This window comes from Parasteatoda tepidariorum, chromosome 11, assembly GCF_982258835.1.
Source record: "Parasteatoda tepidariorum strain Cologne lab strain chromosome 11, Ptep-v5.0, whole genome shotgun sequence".
NCBI lineage: Eukaryota > Metazoa > Arthropoda > Arachnida > Araneae > Theridiidae > Parasteatoda > Parasteatoda tepidariorum.
Window position 1 is genome coordinate 61,879,075 of NC_141765.1, and position 16,790 is coordinate 61,895,864.

Below are 16,790 nucleotides of genomic sequence, written 5' to 3' on the forward strand. Positions count from 1 at the left end.
AAATAGTATTAATTTAAATAATATAGTAATTAATAAGTATGAATAAATATCTAATGGAAAAATTTCCAAAATTGTTAGATTTTGATTCTTATTAAACTGATCTGAACAGGAAACTTTAAAGGTACAATGTTTTAACAAAGTCCACTTTAGACACTATTATCATACACATTCAATAATTCTAAACTTAACTATTTTGTTTTGTCAACAATGTATTAATTATGTAAAGCACTCATACTATTTTGTTCAAGTGGATGTACTTGATCCATAATCACTGTATCTTGCTGTGATTATAGACTGGAATTACAATGTACCTCCACACAAAAGACAATCAATACTTATATCTGCATTAAACTTCAATAGAGTAGAGTTCCCAAATTTGATCTTTTGGTGACATATCTTGTCACAAGGTCACGAAAAAAATCTAAGAAATATTTACTTTCCTCCCTGCATATTTCTTTGGTAAAGATAACACGAATAACTTATTTATTTCGTAAGAATGAATATTTTCCAAAACAAAAATTTTTATATCCTTTAAAAATGTTGTTTAAACTGGTATTGATAAGACACAATGGCATAAAGCACAGCATGATCTTGTAAGCATTTCTTGCTTAAAAGCAGCATGGTGGCATTGTAAACAAGTCCACTGAAGACTTGGATTTAGAATTGGTCTTCCAGAGGCAACACATATTGGAAAATTAATACTACAACTAGGGCATGATGTATACCTATGAAAAAAAAATGCAAGTAATGTATTTAAATAATTAAGAAAATTCAAATATCATAAAAAAATATGTATATACATCTTAAAATGCAAACTGAAGATTCAAATGACACAACAGTAAAACTTTTTTTTAAATTTGAAATCAATCAACAAACAAAACTTTTTTTCTTAAATTTGAAATCAAACAATAAACAAAACTACATTTTTAATTTTTTTTATACATTAGAATAATTGACGTTAATTATCGCTAACAATGTCAGTCAGCCCAATTACTGTTTACTTTGGAAGTTTAATGCTTTTTGGAAATCACAGGTATAGTTGGTGTACTAATAAATATGTTATGTATTCTAAAAATGTGTTTTGATAACACTTTAGGCATCTATTATAAAATAGTTATAAGTTATTTTGATTGTTGTTGGTATGAGTTATTTGATTAATCACTTGTACAATCCTAAAACTTAAATTTTTTTTTTAAACTTACATTAAGAAATAATAGTAAAAGGTTTTTATTTATGAATACACCTAATAAAACCTTAACTTATTATAAAAACTTATCAAATTTTGAAAGTTAACAAATAGAAAATTCAAATGAGTGGAGAAATCCCTTTGAAGAATTATTAATTTTTGTCTAAGCCATAATAGTTTATGAATATTTATTATACAGACAGTTTCAAATAGTCAATAAGCAAAACAATAATAGAGTCCATTTATTTTGAAAAAAATAAAGACATTTTATACCATAAAATCTCAAGAGGAAATGACACAATAAAAGCTAAAAAATAAGAATTATTGCATTTTTGATAGTTTATCCTTTTAAGATTAATGTATCAAAATAATGAATTGACTTTTGCAAAAGTGAAAAAGTTACAACAAAACATGTAAAACCCGACGCAGGACATGGTGTGACATGTATAATCATGTGAACTTGTACACTCAGTTGATTAATGGTTTTGCTTACTTCTATCAAACCATTTTAGTAAAATACTATTATTTTAACTATTTCATTGAAATAGTTTGTTTAAATTAGGTATGTAAGAAAGATAGTTAATGGCACTTTCAATATAATTAGTTGAAATTGCAACCTATTTAGCTGTAATAATTTTTAATGGAGGTTGCAAAGGGTTATTGACAGAACGATTAAAAATAAATGTATGCCCAGCAACCAAAGAATATGCTTGAAATCAAGATGGCCACAGAATTTTGGTTGCTAATCTAAAAACATATGAGGCGTCACATAAGAGTAGACTGACAAGAAAAGGGGCTAGACTAACATTTGAGAATACAGAAAATGGAGAAGCACCTTATGGATCTGGTATTAATGCCTTATAATTAGTTTCAAAATTCTATATATTTATATGGATAATTGATCCCCAAACTTTAAATGCAATGTACTCAAAACTATGTTTCTCTAACTAGCTATAACTCTAAATAGTAAAACTTTAAACCAATTTATTTCAAATTTTGACATAATGTTCACAATAAATATAGTTTTTGTTGCATGAAAATATTTTTTTAATTTGGTTGTTTGGTTTTGAGTAATCCATGAAAATGTAACTTGTTTTATGTAATTTATTTCCTTTTTGTGAAAAAAAAAATCTTTTAACATTTTTATGCTCTTTACTTTTTATCTTTAATTTTAACTCTATGTGGAAAAAACTACATTCATGTAGTTTAAAAGAACTTGAACTACATCAAATTTGGATGATTTTTTTCAATTTTTGAATACAGGAAGTAATGGACAATTCAAAAAATAAGGTATAAACATTGTATTATATAAGTGTTAATTCTTTAAATTTCTGTATTTGTAACATTATAAAATGAACATTAAAATATGTACAATAAGGGGAAAAATTATTAAATTAATCCCAATTGTAAAAAAATTTATTAAAATATCCATTTTTTAAAAGTTTCTACTGCGTTGTTCCCTCTTAAGAGATCATCTTTAATTTTATTAGAAATAAATATGATGGCGCGGTTATAGAGAAAATGTAATAAAGCCAAAAATTTTAGAAAGTTATTTATATATTTATAAATGATCCAAATAATATTATTTAATTATTATATTAATACATAAACTGATTTTAATAATTATACTTTTTCCAGTATTATGAATGTGTCTTCATTTGTTTTTCAATATAAACATATTAAATGTTTCTCCCTGGATATAATAGTTAGAAATTTTTAGCAATTGCTTAAGACTTCTTTGTAAGTATCTAAAATTATAAGAGCATTCATTATTATTCATCTATAATTAAGAGAGTAATATTACCAATCAGGAATGCTTTCACCACATCCTCTGCAATGCACAACATTGTTTCTACTGTCTTTTGGAGGGTGTCTATAGAGAAACAATAATTGATATAAATTCTTATAGAAATATAATAGCATATTTTTTTTGAGAATTTACATACTTCACAAAAATTTCAGCTGCTAAACTTTCATATTTTGATTTCTCTTCGGGAGTTAAACTTTCAAGAGATTCTAGACGCATAAAAGCAGATGAACAAGTAGCAAAAGCTCGATTAGCACAGCTTGATAATGCTGTAAGAAGAAAGAAATTGAAAATGAATTTAATTAATTCATAAACTTGATATACTGAACTTAATATTTTAAATATTTAAGAAATTTAAAGCATATGTAACAGCAGTTTGAAACTTTATCCCAAGAAATACTTGACATGTAAATGAAAAACTCTCAAAAATTATTAGTGAGGAAATTAGTTCTCTTAGAAATGTGTTTGGAAATATCAAGCTATTTATGAATTCATATAGAACAGAAACATTATTGGATAATTGCAAAAGTAACTTTGGTTATTTTGAGTTACTTTTTAATAATACTCAAAAACTTTTTGACAGTAAAGAGATTATTTAAAGCTAAATAAGCTGACAATACATAATAAATACATAAGATTTACTAATATTAATTACAAGAATCTTGAAATTAGAATATGAAAGCATGTTTAAAACTTAAATAATACTAGTTTATAACAATGTTTTACTAAAATTTTTATTTAAGTAGCAGAGTCAATATTTTTTTGAGATTTATTCTGAAAATTCTTGTGCTAAGCAAAAATAATTGCATTTCAATGATTAAATAAAATTAAAAAAACTCTCGAAAAGTGTAACATTTCTCTCATAATTTAATATAAAATTAGTTTTTTTTAAATAATGTAATTTACATGTCTAATGCAGTTTCAAATTAATAAAAACTGAAATTACCTCAGCAACACAATATTATGTATATAAACAATAGTATGTATAAAATTTATTTATAAACTACAAAAATGGCCTCAGTAACTTTGTACAGTATATAGGAGCTAAACTATTAGATTTATTTATAATTATTACTATTAAAGACAGCATTATATTCTAAAACATACTTTTTTCAAACAAATTACAAAAATAAGATCGGTTGCCTAAGATATTTTGAATGAAAGTATAAGGTTAAAATATATGAAAAAAAGCTTCTTTTTTTTTACCTAAAAGAGAGTAGATGTCTTCAGGATTTAAAATATCATCATATTCTCGAAGGTGCAAAGCTGTTTTCATAGCTGCATCCATATAACCTAATAGTATTTAAAACCTATTATTTCTAATATTAATAGTATTAAAAACTTAACAGAAATAATAAGAATATGAAGATTTTTAATTTTTTTTTATAGAATATATATATATTTCTAATCATGTTAACAATTTAAAAGAGGTGTCACTCAGGAAAAGGACATACTGGCTGAAAAATAAGAGATTTTCTAGTTGTCAATCAAGTATACAATCGTTTACTCATAAAAGGTTACTGGGGATTTTTAAAATTTTCTAAAATGTGAGGTGTTTGCCTTGCAGTAGAGTTTATAAGCGAAGGTTTCACTTTAAAATCAAAGAATATGTATGTATACTTAAATTATACGTGATTTTCAGCTTCTCAATGCTTAAATCCAAAACTAAAACTTTGTTCCAGTTCTTATAGAATAAAAACTCTCCTTGACTTCTAAGATACTTTGCAATAAATTTAGAAGGGTAATTTAAATTTAATAAGAATTCTTTGTTATATCTAACATATAAATAGAGAGAATTAAAAATAATAAAGAACGATTAACTTGTCTAAAGCAAGAATGTTCTTTGCTATCACTATCTCTTATAATTTTTCTAAAGAAAAGAACGGAAGAAGAAAAAGTTGCAAGCAGAAAAGAAAACAAGAACAAGTAAAAATTAAAGATGAAACAAAGAAGAAAAGCTTTTTCTACTCTTATTTATGAAAAATATAAAACAGTTTTCCTTTATTTAAATTTGATACAGAAAGGACACTTAATGCTGATTTTTTCTAGTTATTATTTTATTTGTCTGCAAAGTACCAGTGATGGTATGGTAATGAGTCTCATTTCAAGAAACTTTAAAAATATGTGTAAATTAGAACACCATAAGTTACAATTAGGTTTATTTCTTCCATTAAAATGACAAGATTTTATTTTAATATTATATTTTGTAAGTTTATCGTTTCTTTCTGGCTTCTTTATTGGACTTAGTATAACAATCTGTTTTTTCACCTTATGGGTAAAGCTAAAGTAGGATTGTATGAAACTCAAATTAGATGTTGTAAACACAGATGTTTTGTACATAACTTTATTAAATTTAATACTAATTAGATTTCCGTTCTTCGTACAGGGTAAAAAAAATCAATAAATCAAAACTTTTAAATTATGTTCTAAGCTGAAAAACATATAACAACTCATTAAATAAAGCTGAAATGATTCCAATTTTATTTATGTATTATTTGTTTATCTTTTCTGTGCATTTACACCATTAGATAGAGCAAAACACATATTTAGTAGCTCATCCTATCAAAATAAGGTTTAAATAGTATCAATTGGCATGATACTGTTTTGCTCGAGGTCAACTCATGATACCCAAAATTTACATAAACCAACTTTTGCCGGTGCACATTCAAAGTGGCACGAAAATTCTTTCCTCAGTATCTAATATAAAACTGAACAATATTGATGCAGTTTTAATCGGCACTAAATATACTAACATAATAAATTGTTCCTATATTAATATATTTGCTGCCTATTAAAACTATACCAATTAGCACATTCTCTTTGAGTAGCCACAATAGCTTTCCCTTTTTTTAAAATTCCTTTTAAAATTGACTAAGAAATTTTAAAATGATCAGCTAAAGCTTTTTTAGTGGTTGATGGATTTCTTAATGACATTAGCTTTAAAAAGTAAACTTAATTTCGTTTCTTTTGCCGTTTCATTGAGAGACAAATCTTAAATAAGGTAGAAATTTTAGTTTGTTATGGCTGAACAGTTCCTCACTAAAAACTAGAGTTTTATAGGATGGAGAGAAACAACACATGATAAATTTTTAAAGAAAGTGTATAGAAAGTCTTTGACGTCATAATATGCTACACAATAGGTTATTTGATTGTTATAGTCACTAAACACACACAGAGTCACTAAACACACACAGACCACCTCCTTTTAATTCCCTAAGATGCCTATCTTACTGCAAAAAAGTGATCATGGCCTTGTTCATCTTTCATATTCCAGGTATCCCTTGTTTAGTTTTTTCTAAGAAAATAAAATTCGATTTCTTTTCTATTTAAAGGAGAAAAAAAATTAAATGTGTGAATAGCATGTAATAATGCATGTAAAAATTAAAACTTCAGTGTAAAATTGAAATATTTTAAGAGTGACACATAAACGAATGATAATTATCATTATTTTCCTACATAATGCCCAAGGACCCCTTAAAATCAGCATATAAATGAAAAGGCGCATAAAAGAGGTGGCACATAAGTGAAAGATCACTGTACATATTTTATTTATTGCATACTATATATAAGTGAAGTATAATTTAAATCACGTTTTCAAAAAATCAATTTAAGTGCACAAAACCCAGGGATAATATTTGAAGAAAAAGAGCAAACACAATTGATATTTGATGGTTGATTATACACAATTGATTAAAAATATAACAAAATATGTAGTTAAATTCTCAATTCTGCATCCTAATGATAAGTTTCATTATCAATAATGAAGCTTTTTGCTAAATTTAAAATAATAATAAAGGTACCTTTTTTAAACTGATAAAGTTACAATAAAGCATTTTTTCAAGAATCTTATTACCTTGATACAAATGTTTTTGAGCAAGCATATAAAAATGATAAGCTTTGGCTCCTCTCCAAGGATCATCAATAAGACAAGGTGCAACATTTTGGAGAGCTACTTCTTCTTCAAGACTGATGCCTAAATCAGTTATCTATAATAGAAATATATCAAAAAATATATGATGATTGTAAAATATTGATTTCCAAAATTATGGAAATACTTCTATACTGACACATTTTTTTACATTTCTCAAGAAATACTTAAGGAATTATTTTATATCTTAAGAAGTGTTTAGATCATGCGATTTCTCATACATATAACTAGAGTTTAAAGGAGCAGCAATAAGCTTGTAAGTTGTATAAATTAATTTGGTTATTCGATGCAATAACTGCAAAAAAATTTGTAAACTTGGTTTAAATATTTATGAACATATGAACATTTATGACAAAAACTAATTTTTCCTTAAGTTTTCGAACTATAATTACAAAAAATATCATAAAATTAAACTAAATTTCTGGAGTAATTTTTAATTAATAACAAAAGTATCATTGCAAAATTTAAAAAACAAAATCATTATAAATTACAAAAGATGTGAGTACTAAAGTAGTCCCCTCACAATACACATGCGTGGGACACATTAAAATCTTTTTTAAATAATTTCGTTGCACATCATATTTGATAACTTATGAAAAGAAGCTGATTTGAATATCTAGAAAGTGGAAAAAGTTATAGCAATTTTCTAAGTAGCTCATGTACATTTTTAAGGAAAACTCTAAATGATATGGGGTTTTCCACAAATACAAATTTCATCTTGTATCACATCATAAAATTTAAAACAATTGATAATACCCTAAAATGATTATCCGCACAGCAGAATGTGATAGTATAAAGAAATAAAATTTGAAATAAAACATACTTTATTAGGGGTTGATCCTATATAATGCAGATATCATTTTTAATAAATCTTGTTCAATGGCACAAAATAAAACTTACGGAAAACCCTTTACCATTCACAGCTTTTTTTCCAAATTTACAAAAACTACATAAAAAATTGCTAGAACTTTTTATATTTTCAAGATATTCAAATCCGATTTTTTCATAAGTTACCAAATACAATTCAAAACAAAATTTTGAAAAAACAAATTAAAAATGATTTCCTTGCATGCACAGTATGAAAAGAATACTTTAAATGGTTATACCAAGTGCAGTTTTTAATTGATTTTTTCAAATTATAAAATATTTTTGTTGTTAATAAAAAATTACTTTAAAAATTTTATTAAATTTTATTGAATATTTCTGCAGTTGTAGTAGGAAAGTAAGGCCAATAAAGTTAGTTACAAAGTTATAGTTTTTTTTATGTAAAAATCTCTATGAATTATCTAAGCTTGGTTTACAAACTTTTGTGCAGTTATTGCATATGATGATCAAAGTAATTTATTCAAGTTACAAGCTTGTTGCTATATTTTTTTGGCAAAGGGTGTTCAGAAAACATTGTTTTTCTCTTGCAATTTATTGCTGGTCAATCAAACTTAGCAGGAAGCGTTTTATACTCACATCATTTCGGTCAAAATTGGATACTTTTCTATTAGACTTATATTCTTCAATAAGAATTGCAATTAAAACATAAATTTTCCGTAAGAGTAGAGGATCAGAGAATTTTGGTGGTAATTCCTTCACAAACTGTAAAATAAAAAAATATATATTAAAAAAATATTTACAATGAAATGATTGACATAAATACTATTGTTTTACATTAAAAAAATAAATTTAAGTAATCTAAACAAGCTATATTTTAAGTATATAAAAAGACTGTAGATAATTCTTACTTTGAAAAGCATGAGAGACGCATGTAGGAATTTACAGGCTTTTTTATATAGCTCAACAACAGTAAAAATTGATTTTTCCTGCTTCAGATACACAGCATATTGAGACAAAAGGGAGTCAACGTCTTTGATGTCATATTTTTGAGCTAATGCAATTGCCATTTTCCATTGATTTAGTGTAGTACAACATTCAATAGCAGCATTTATTTTATTACACTATAAAACAAACAAAAATTTCATTGTTTTTTTATGCTGTGGAAGATTATCAGGGTAAAAAGGTAATTCCCTCCCAAAAGTAATTCATTTTTGCTCCAATAAATATAAATTCAATAACATTTATAATTCTGTGTGCAGAAAAAATACAACACAACAACAACTACAAAAATTTTGTAATTTAAGAAAATATTTTTCCTAATGGCAGCAAAGGTAATATATTAATATTTAAAAAAATTAGAATTTGAATAGTTTTGTGAATCTCAACTTACAAGAATTTAAACGATTATATATAAAAGGTCAAAACAACAAATAGTCATGCTTTTAATTTTTGATTAAAGTCATATAAAAATTCTGTGTTTTAAAAATTTATATATATATATATATATATATATATATATATATATATATATATATATATATATATATATATATATATATATATATATATATATATATATATAGGAAACATGGAGAAAATTAAAAAAATTTATGAAAAAAGAGAAAAAAAAATTATTAAAAAAAAATTTATAAAATCCTGGAAAAAAAAAGATTTAATCTCTTCATCAGCTCACACAATTATATCTGCAAAAAGGAGTGCTTTCTAATATTGTATCAATATAGACAAAGCAAAATATATCAATAAAATAGCGTGAGGAGCACTCAAAAGAAAAAAAATTGAAACAAGATAGAATAACCAGGAATTGAATCATTTTAGAGAACATAATATTAACAGTGTCAAAATTAATATTTTAGATATAGTAGAAGCTTTAGATTTAAGACTACAAAAAGAAAATCACTACATGCTTTAATACAAAACAATTTTGCCGTATGGGCAAAACAATACCTTCCAACATACACAGATTAACTTTAATAACTCCTCAACTTATTTACTTTTTCATATTAAAGAAACTCTCTTAAAAGTGACAAATTAAAATTGATGTATACACACATCCACATTCCTACCACTTACTATAATGATTATATAGATATAATCTCTCAATGAATTAATAATTTTGCAGTTGCATAACTTCTAACAACTGCTTGAATTAAAAAAATATCAAACAAAGTTACAGTGAAAATGGAGAACAGATCTGCAATATCTTGATCCATTATAAAGTTTATTATCAAAATAATTTGAAGAAAAAATATTTATTAAATTGTTTCAATTACAACTTCTTTTCATGTTGTCATGCATGAGAGGGCATATTAATATGATTAAAACTATTTTACATAAAACTAGATTAATTATGCATTATATTTTATAAAAGTGTTTAGAAGTATTTACAATTTAAGATATTTTCATTGAAAAGAACTATTTTATTTTTTTAATAAAAAGCTGAATTTAAAAAAAAAAAATTGGGCATACATTCATTTGAATTATCTCAAGAAACTAATACAAAAATAGCTAGCATATAAATAATCAAAATAAAAAGATACCTTAATGTATGAAGAGACTGCTTGCTCACACATACCAACAGATGCAAACATCGAACCTAGTTCCTAACAATAAAAACATTATTTTGATTATGAACTTTTCCTTAAACCATAATGAGGAACTAAAATATTTTAGGTCTGTACAGTTCTTTAAGTCAAAAAAATTAAATACGCTTTAGTAGAATTAAAATTAACAAATATTTAAGCACTTGATATTCTTAAAAAAAACATTTTCAAGATAATATAAACTTCTATAATAGTCACCTACAAAGAATTTCAAAACTTACTGGTAACAATGCATGATTTTCTGGTAAATCATTTAATAATTTTTCAAGTCCTGAATAGTCTTCAAGCATATACTGGCATTCTGCAATTCTGTCTTCATTGTGAGCCTTTTCATAATAGTTTAATGCCTCAGACCTAAATCAAAATGAAATAAGTAAAACTTCATTTTTACTTTTAATTTCTTCTTAATAAAGATTTAAATAATTCAAGATAAAATTATTTTAATACATATATGTAGTGATTTGTGAAATAAGAGAGAAAAAAAAGACAACAATTAATTTAAGAATTAAGCGAAATTTAATAAAGAAGGAAAATAAGTATAACAGCTACATCGATAGCAGAGAGCTGCCTACACGCAGCGTTGCAGAACAAAGACTGACGACTAAAAGTATATAGATCTAAAAAAAAGAATAAGTCAAATGAATATTTCGGGACTTTTCCGTCCAGACACTATGGCTCCATGGATTCTGAGATTTTGCCCTTGTAGACAGACTAGCACCTTTCAGTGAGAAAGTTGATGGTTTTGAGGATGAAGTTCTATAATATCTACTTCATTTTGGCCATCCTGAGGTGAAAATGTCTGCATTTTTTTCTATTATCTAAGAAACAGTTACCTGCAAAATAGAAAAACGAGAAAGCAAAGTATGGAAAATAAATGTTTTTTTTTTTAAATTTACTGACCATGGTTTCATGTGGTCAGCTGTAGATGAAGAGTCACTTGGTCCTTCATGATTCCCGACTTTTAATACATCGTATCTACCGTTCTCCTTTACTTTTTTATTTAGTTGCGACCGAAGAACTGTGGTCTTAATTTAAAACCAGATCCAAACTGACTTCTCTGGATTGCAACTAAGTCTCCTACTTGATATTCATTGGCTTTCTTCTTTCTTTTATTGTATTGCCTGCGGTTCTCTTCTTGGATCTTCCAGACATTCTTTTTAGCTTCTTCTTGGATGTTCTCTCTCTCTTGGATAAAGGATTTTATGTTCTCTTCTACCAATATTTTCAGAATTTTTAAGCCCTTTTTTTGTTCATATTTTTATTTCTGTTAGCAGTTCAAATGGTGTTCTTTGAGTGCTCCAAGAAACTGTAGAATTAATGGTACACTGCACAGCTGGAACAAATTTTTATCTAAGGGAATATAATTTTTAGGAATCTGGTTCAAAAACCCTTCTCTTTTTCCCTGCCTTCCTATTTATTAATATGCATTCAACATAGTTACTTACACAGTAATAAAAAGCGTGTTTAAGAATAAAATTTTGAAATTTCTTATAATTCCTTTATGGTACACAAAATACAAGGAAAATTAAAAAGAGAAAAGTAAAATTGAGTTCAATTAAATTTATTAATTCAAGAATGACATTAAAGAGTGACAAGAGTCATTTTTCTGATGTTGTTGCCCCTGCTTGCTTCTCAAAATAAATGAATATCATATAGTTTTAAAAAATATAAACAATTTTAAGCTATTGTTTTAATAATTTCTTATCATGAAATTAGGTAAGTAACAACTAGAAATGTGCTCTATTATTATTGCAAGGTTTGAAATATCTAGACAATATAAAAATCTAAATGCTATTGAACTTAAAGGACAACATTTGCAGAACTTTTTGGGAATGATTCATTTAAAAATCAATAACTATAAAAGATATGATAGAACTTAAAAAAACGTTTTTCATATGAACAAAAAAAAAAAAAAAAAAAAACATAAGAAAAAATGAATATGTATTCTTATTCTTATTGCAAAATAATGTTTATTTTTAACTAAAATGTAAGAGCTAGATTTTTTCCAATCAAAGAAACCTAAAATTTCTTACAGAAAAAGAACAGAAAGTATGCGCCAAATAATTTGGGCTAAACACGAGGAATGATTGTATCCCTAACAATAATACACCAATCATTGAGCAAAATATGTAATTTCACATGGTGATACAATATCTTTATATCATGCCTAATCTTTTCATTGCCAACATCTCCTTCTGTTGTTCTCTATCCCTTTTATTTAATCAACACATTAATAACACAAATAATTTTTTTCCTAAATTATGGTTTTTGCACAAGATAGTCTGCAAACAGGAAAATGCATACATGAATAGTTAGAATGTATGAATTTTATAAATTTTGGAACCTTATAAGGAAAATGACACACAATATAAAATTGCAAAATACAAAATTCTAAATTTTTCTCAACTTCCTACACGAAAAATATTTCCTTTACATTTTACAGTAGTTCTAGGAACAATATTCATGATAGAACAGTGCAAAGGGTTTTTACTAAAAATTTCAAAAATTGTTTAAACAGTTAAAAAAATATCTTCTCACACTTGAACAAGATGAAAAATAAAAGATATATGGAAAATTTATAAACTTAAGTATTTTCTTTAAAATTGTGAAACTAAAGATTCACTTCCTATCTTATACAATTTTAAGAAAAATACTTAAGTAAGATTAATTATTATGAGATATTCAAACATTTACATGCAGGGTACATTTGATTGTTAATTTAGGAAAGATATTTATGCAGCTGAAACTGAAAATATATATTCATTAAAAAAATAATGATTAGTTTAATCAAGTAAAAGTAGCATGAACATTGAAATTTAAATATTTATCACAATTTTATGGGTAAAAAGAGATAATAAAATAACCAAAGAATAGAAATACAATTTTAGAGTTGCAATTAAAAGACAAAAAAATAGTTATAAAACTGCACATTTGATTAACATTTAATCTCATGCATATGATCTGACTGCATATGATCTGAACTGCATATGATCTGAATTCATAAGAAAAAAAAAGACACTATTATCATTTATGATAATTGCTAAAAATAATACTAAATTGAAAACCCAAACTATTTCGAGTCAAAAATTCATACCACTGCAACAGAAAAGTTTAAAATGAAATAATATTAAGAAAGTGGGTTTTCATGTTACATCGCAGATTAAACTTTCTAATTATTTATAAGCAATCAAATTTTTTTATTGCTTATATATTTAAAATTTTTAAAACATGCTTTTACAGTGGACTAACAGAGAAAAAATTTCATTTTTGTCATATATAAAATGAAAAATTAAGGGTGAATAACTTTAAAAAAATGTGGAGAAATTTTATTAGATGTTTATTGAAGTTTAATGTAAGAAGCTAAATTTAAGTAAAACTGGATAAAATTATGTCCGCAGGAATAGTTAATGAAAATCAAGATTAATATGTGAGATTAGGTGAAATAGTATCCGATTTTCATACAGAATATCTAGATAGTTAAATGTTATAAACAAAATAATAACACTACACATTATTATAATAAGTTTAAAGTAGTTGCCCAAACAGAATGAAAAGAAAAATGCATTGATAAGGAAATTTATTAAAGAATTCATTAGCTCTATTTTTATAAGAATTGTGGTTTACTTTCTCTTTATATTGAAACTGCATTTCTTATTATTTTTGGTCACTATAATAGCACAATTGAAGTTAACTATGGGGGGGAGGGACAATTATTTTAAGAAAATGTCCCACAAAGAGATATAATGTAAGAAAAAAATTAATAACATAGGTTTTTTTCAGTGAAATGTTTTTCCTAATTTTAATAGTTGATAAATCTATTTATTCTTTGTTTAATTTTATAGCGAAGAAGACAGTTTTTCTATTTTCAACCAAAAGTATGCAATCTTTAATTTCATATAAAATATTTGTTGTTTTTTCTAACTTATATTACAAGAATTGTATACTTGTCTAACTTATATTAAAGAAATAAGTACAAAATATTTAATAGTTCTAAGTAGTAAAAATGTATGTTTTTGAAAATATTTGTAAACCTATCATTCAAGACATAAAAACTTATTTAAGACATAAAAACTTATTTAAGACATATAATTTTTAAAAATGTATTTATTTTAAACTTTTTCTGTTACTGTTCAGGAAATGTTTTTTAAATAAAATTTTACTTCACTATACAGAAAAGTAAAATTTTATATGCGGTAAAAAAACTAACTTTTTCAAATAGTTACTGTATATGTTACCATTGTTGTCTGTCAAAATAGTAATCAGCAACACCATTCCAAGCTTCTTCCATTTCTGTCACTTCTAAAAGATCCCCTTTTAACAGCTCAAATACTCTAAACCAATTTCCCAAAAGACGATGCAAATCAATAGCAGATATTCTAAATTTAAAAAAAACCCCAACAAATTAACATAATATTTTAATATGTTCTTTTAATAAAATTGTTATGCAACCTTTTATGAATAATTAGAAATGCATACAAAAACAAATTAGAAGTGTACCAATAACATTGACCTCAATAAATAAAGAGTCATATGAGTTTAAAACTAACTTCTTATTCCTACTAAAGCTTGCTTTTTAATAAGATTATATAGAAAGCCTAAATTGTATAGCAAACATCAAGAATAGTGTGCAAAATCTCTTGGTTAATAAAGACAATATTCAAGCTTTAAAAACAAATAAAAATTGAGTAACTGATCTTATACAGTAAGCCTTGAACCTAAATTATACAACAGTTTCAATAAATATATAAAAGCATCAGCTAATTGCATTAAAACAGTAAAATTTCTTTACTAAATAAACAGTTCAGAATAAAAATTTATAAACACTAAATTAAGAAAAAAAATATATAGTAAATTTTAAACAGTAAGTTTTTGAAATTTTAGATTAATCACAAACATATATTCTGTTAAACTACATTTATCATTAATATAAATTATGAGTTAAAAGAAATAATATATCTTAAGCAGATAAGTGATAAATTAAAAAAACTTAACTTACTGAAATAAAGGGGTAAAACTCATAATATTTTATTGTTTGTATTATTGAGGCCAAAATATGAATTCGTTATAAAAAGGGAAAGACTTATTAAGAGTCACTCTAGAGCTAGTTGTTATAGCGCAGCGGTAGCAATATTTTCTTTTTATTTTATATTTTTTAATGTTTATATTTAAAGTATCTTAAATGCATGCCACAGTTAATTATTTCTAATTTAATACAAAAGCTAGAGACTATTTTTATACTTCAATTTTTTTAAAAAATTAGGCTTTAAACCAAGACAGTCACTCAAGCAGCATAATATATAAATGCAAATATTTCCTTAAATAAAAAAACTACACAGAAAATTATAAAAAAAGAATTAAAATTATTATAAGATTGTGATTTTAAGAGCCTTAATTTTTACCACATGTGAGAAACACGTCTCCCTAGAAAACAATTTATGGATACCTGAAGATACCCATTTAGTTAGGAACCTATACTTTGATAACAGTGCCTTTATCTCATAAATGGAAATCAATAGCATTTATAAAAACAAAAAAGTTAAATAGTGAGATTTAATGTAGTTAGCTAAATAGAATTATTTTACTTACACTCTGTCAGTTGATAAATATATGCGGTCAACTTCATCAAAGTTACCAAAATAAGCTTGTACTTCAGCTTTTTTGATCGTATCATTCTACCGAGAAGATAAAAACAAAAATAACAGTTGCATAAAATATTATGGCAGTTTTACAAAGAATATTGAGTAATTAATTAAAAAAATTAATGAAAATAATTATTTTCCATTTAAAAACTATACTTTTTTGAAAAAAAAAATGTAATAAATTTAACCATATTTGATAATACTAAATATTTAAATAAAAAAAGGGAATAAAAAATGGAAAAGAAAACAGTTCTATAAAAATAGAGAACAATAGTGTTTATTACATACATTTATACCGGAAACATTTTTGACAAATTGAATTCCTTGATAGTCTTTACACCTCACAAAAGCAGATTCTGCAGTTGTAAAATCCATTTTAAGTAAAGCTCCTTCAGCAAGTAAGCGCCTAAAGATAAAAATTAAAACATTGACTTTCAGAAAAAAGCAAAAAAGGCATCTTTTCTATTATTAATGAGTAATGGAACTAAAAAAGATGCAAAATAATTGACAATATCTGTAATAAATTTATAATAATGGAGATTTTTTGTACAATCTTGAATACAGTTCAAATAAATTTGCATTTCAAAAAGACAGCAAAAATTTGAAATTCCCTAAATGCAATAAACTTCATTAAATTATAATCAAATCAAATTAAAATTTAAAAAAAAGAATTATAACTAAATACAGACCAAGATTTACAAGTAAATTGTACCGATATATTCAAATGGAATTTCACAAATTGAACTATTGAATGAATAGTACAAAATAATTGAATAATACAAGA

General features: G+C 25.0%; 1 protein-coding gene across 2 annotated transcripts in view; it reads right to left on the reverse strand.

Moving 5' to 3' along the window:
* Positions 1–392: 392 nt before the first annotated feature.
* The window catches only part of Oseg4 (intraflagellar transport protein Oseg4), a 45,676-nt gene continuing 29,278 nt past the window's right edge, over positions 393–16,790 (reverse strand). Inside the window, exons 21-32 of one of the 2 annotated variants that reach the window (XM_016061365.4) lie at positions 16,295–16,412; positions 15,954–16,039; positions 14,603–14,743; positions 10,589–10,721; positions 10,305–10,367; positions 8,655–8,867; positions 8,383–8,508; positions 6,847–6,979; positions 4,200–4,286; positions 3,133–3,262; positions 2,991–3,059; positions 393–725 (exon numbers count right to left, since the gene is read on the reverse strand). In XM_016061365.4, coding sequence (XP_015916851.2) covers positions 545–725; positions 2,991–3,059; positions 3,133–3,262; positions 4,200–4,286; positions 6,847–6,979; positions 8,383–8,508; positions 8,655–8,867; positions 10,305–10,367; positions 10,589–10,721; positions 14,603–14,743; positions 15,954–16,039; positions 16,295–16,412 — 1,480 coding nt within the window. In that variant the 3' untranslated portion in view covers positions 393–544. The remainder of the gene's footprint in view (positions 726–2,990; positions 3,060–3,132; positions 3,263–4,199; positions 4,287–6,846; positions 6,980–8,382; positions 8,509–8,654; positions 8,868–10,304; positions 10,368–10,588; positions 10,722–14,602; positions 14,744–15,953; positions 16,040–16,294; positions 16,413–16,790) is intronic. The other variant, XM_043043946.3, reaches the window with a different exon arrangement.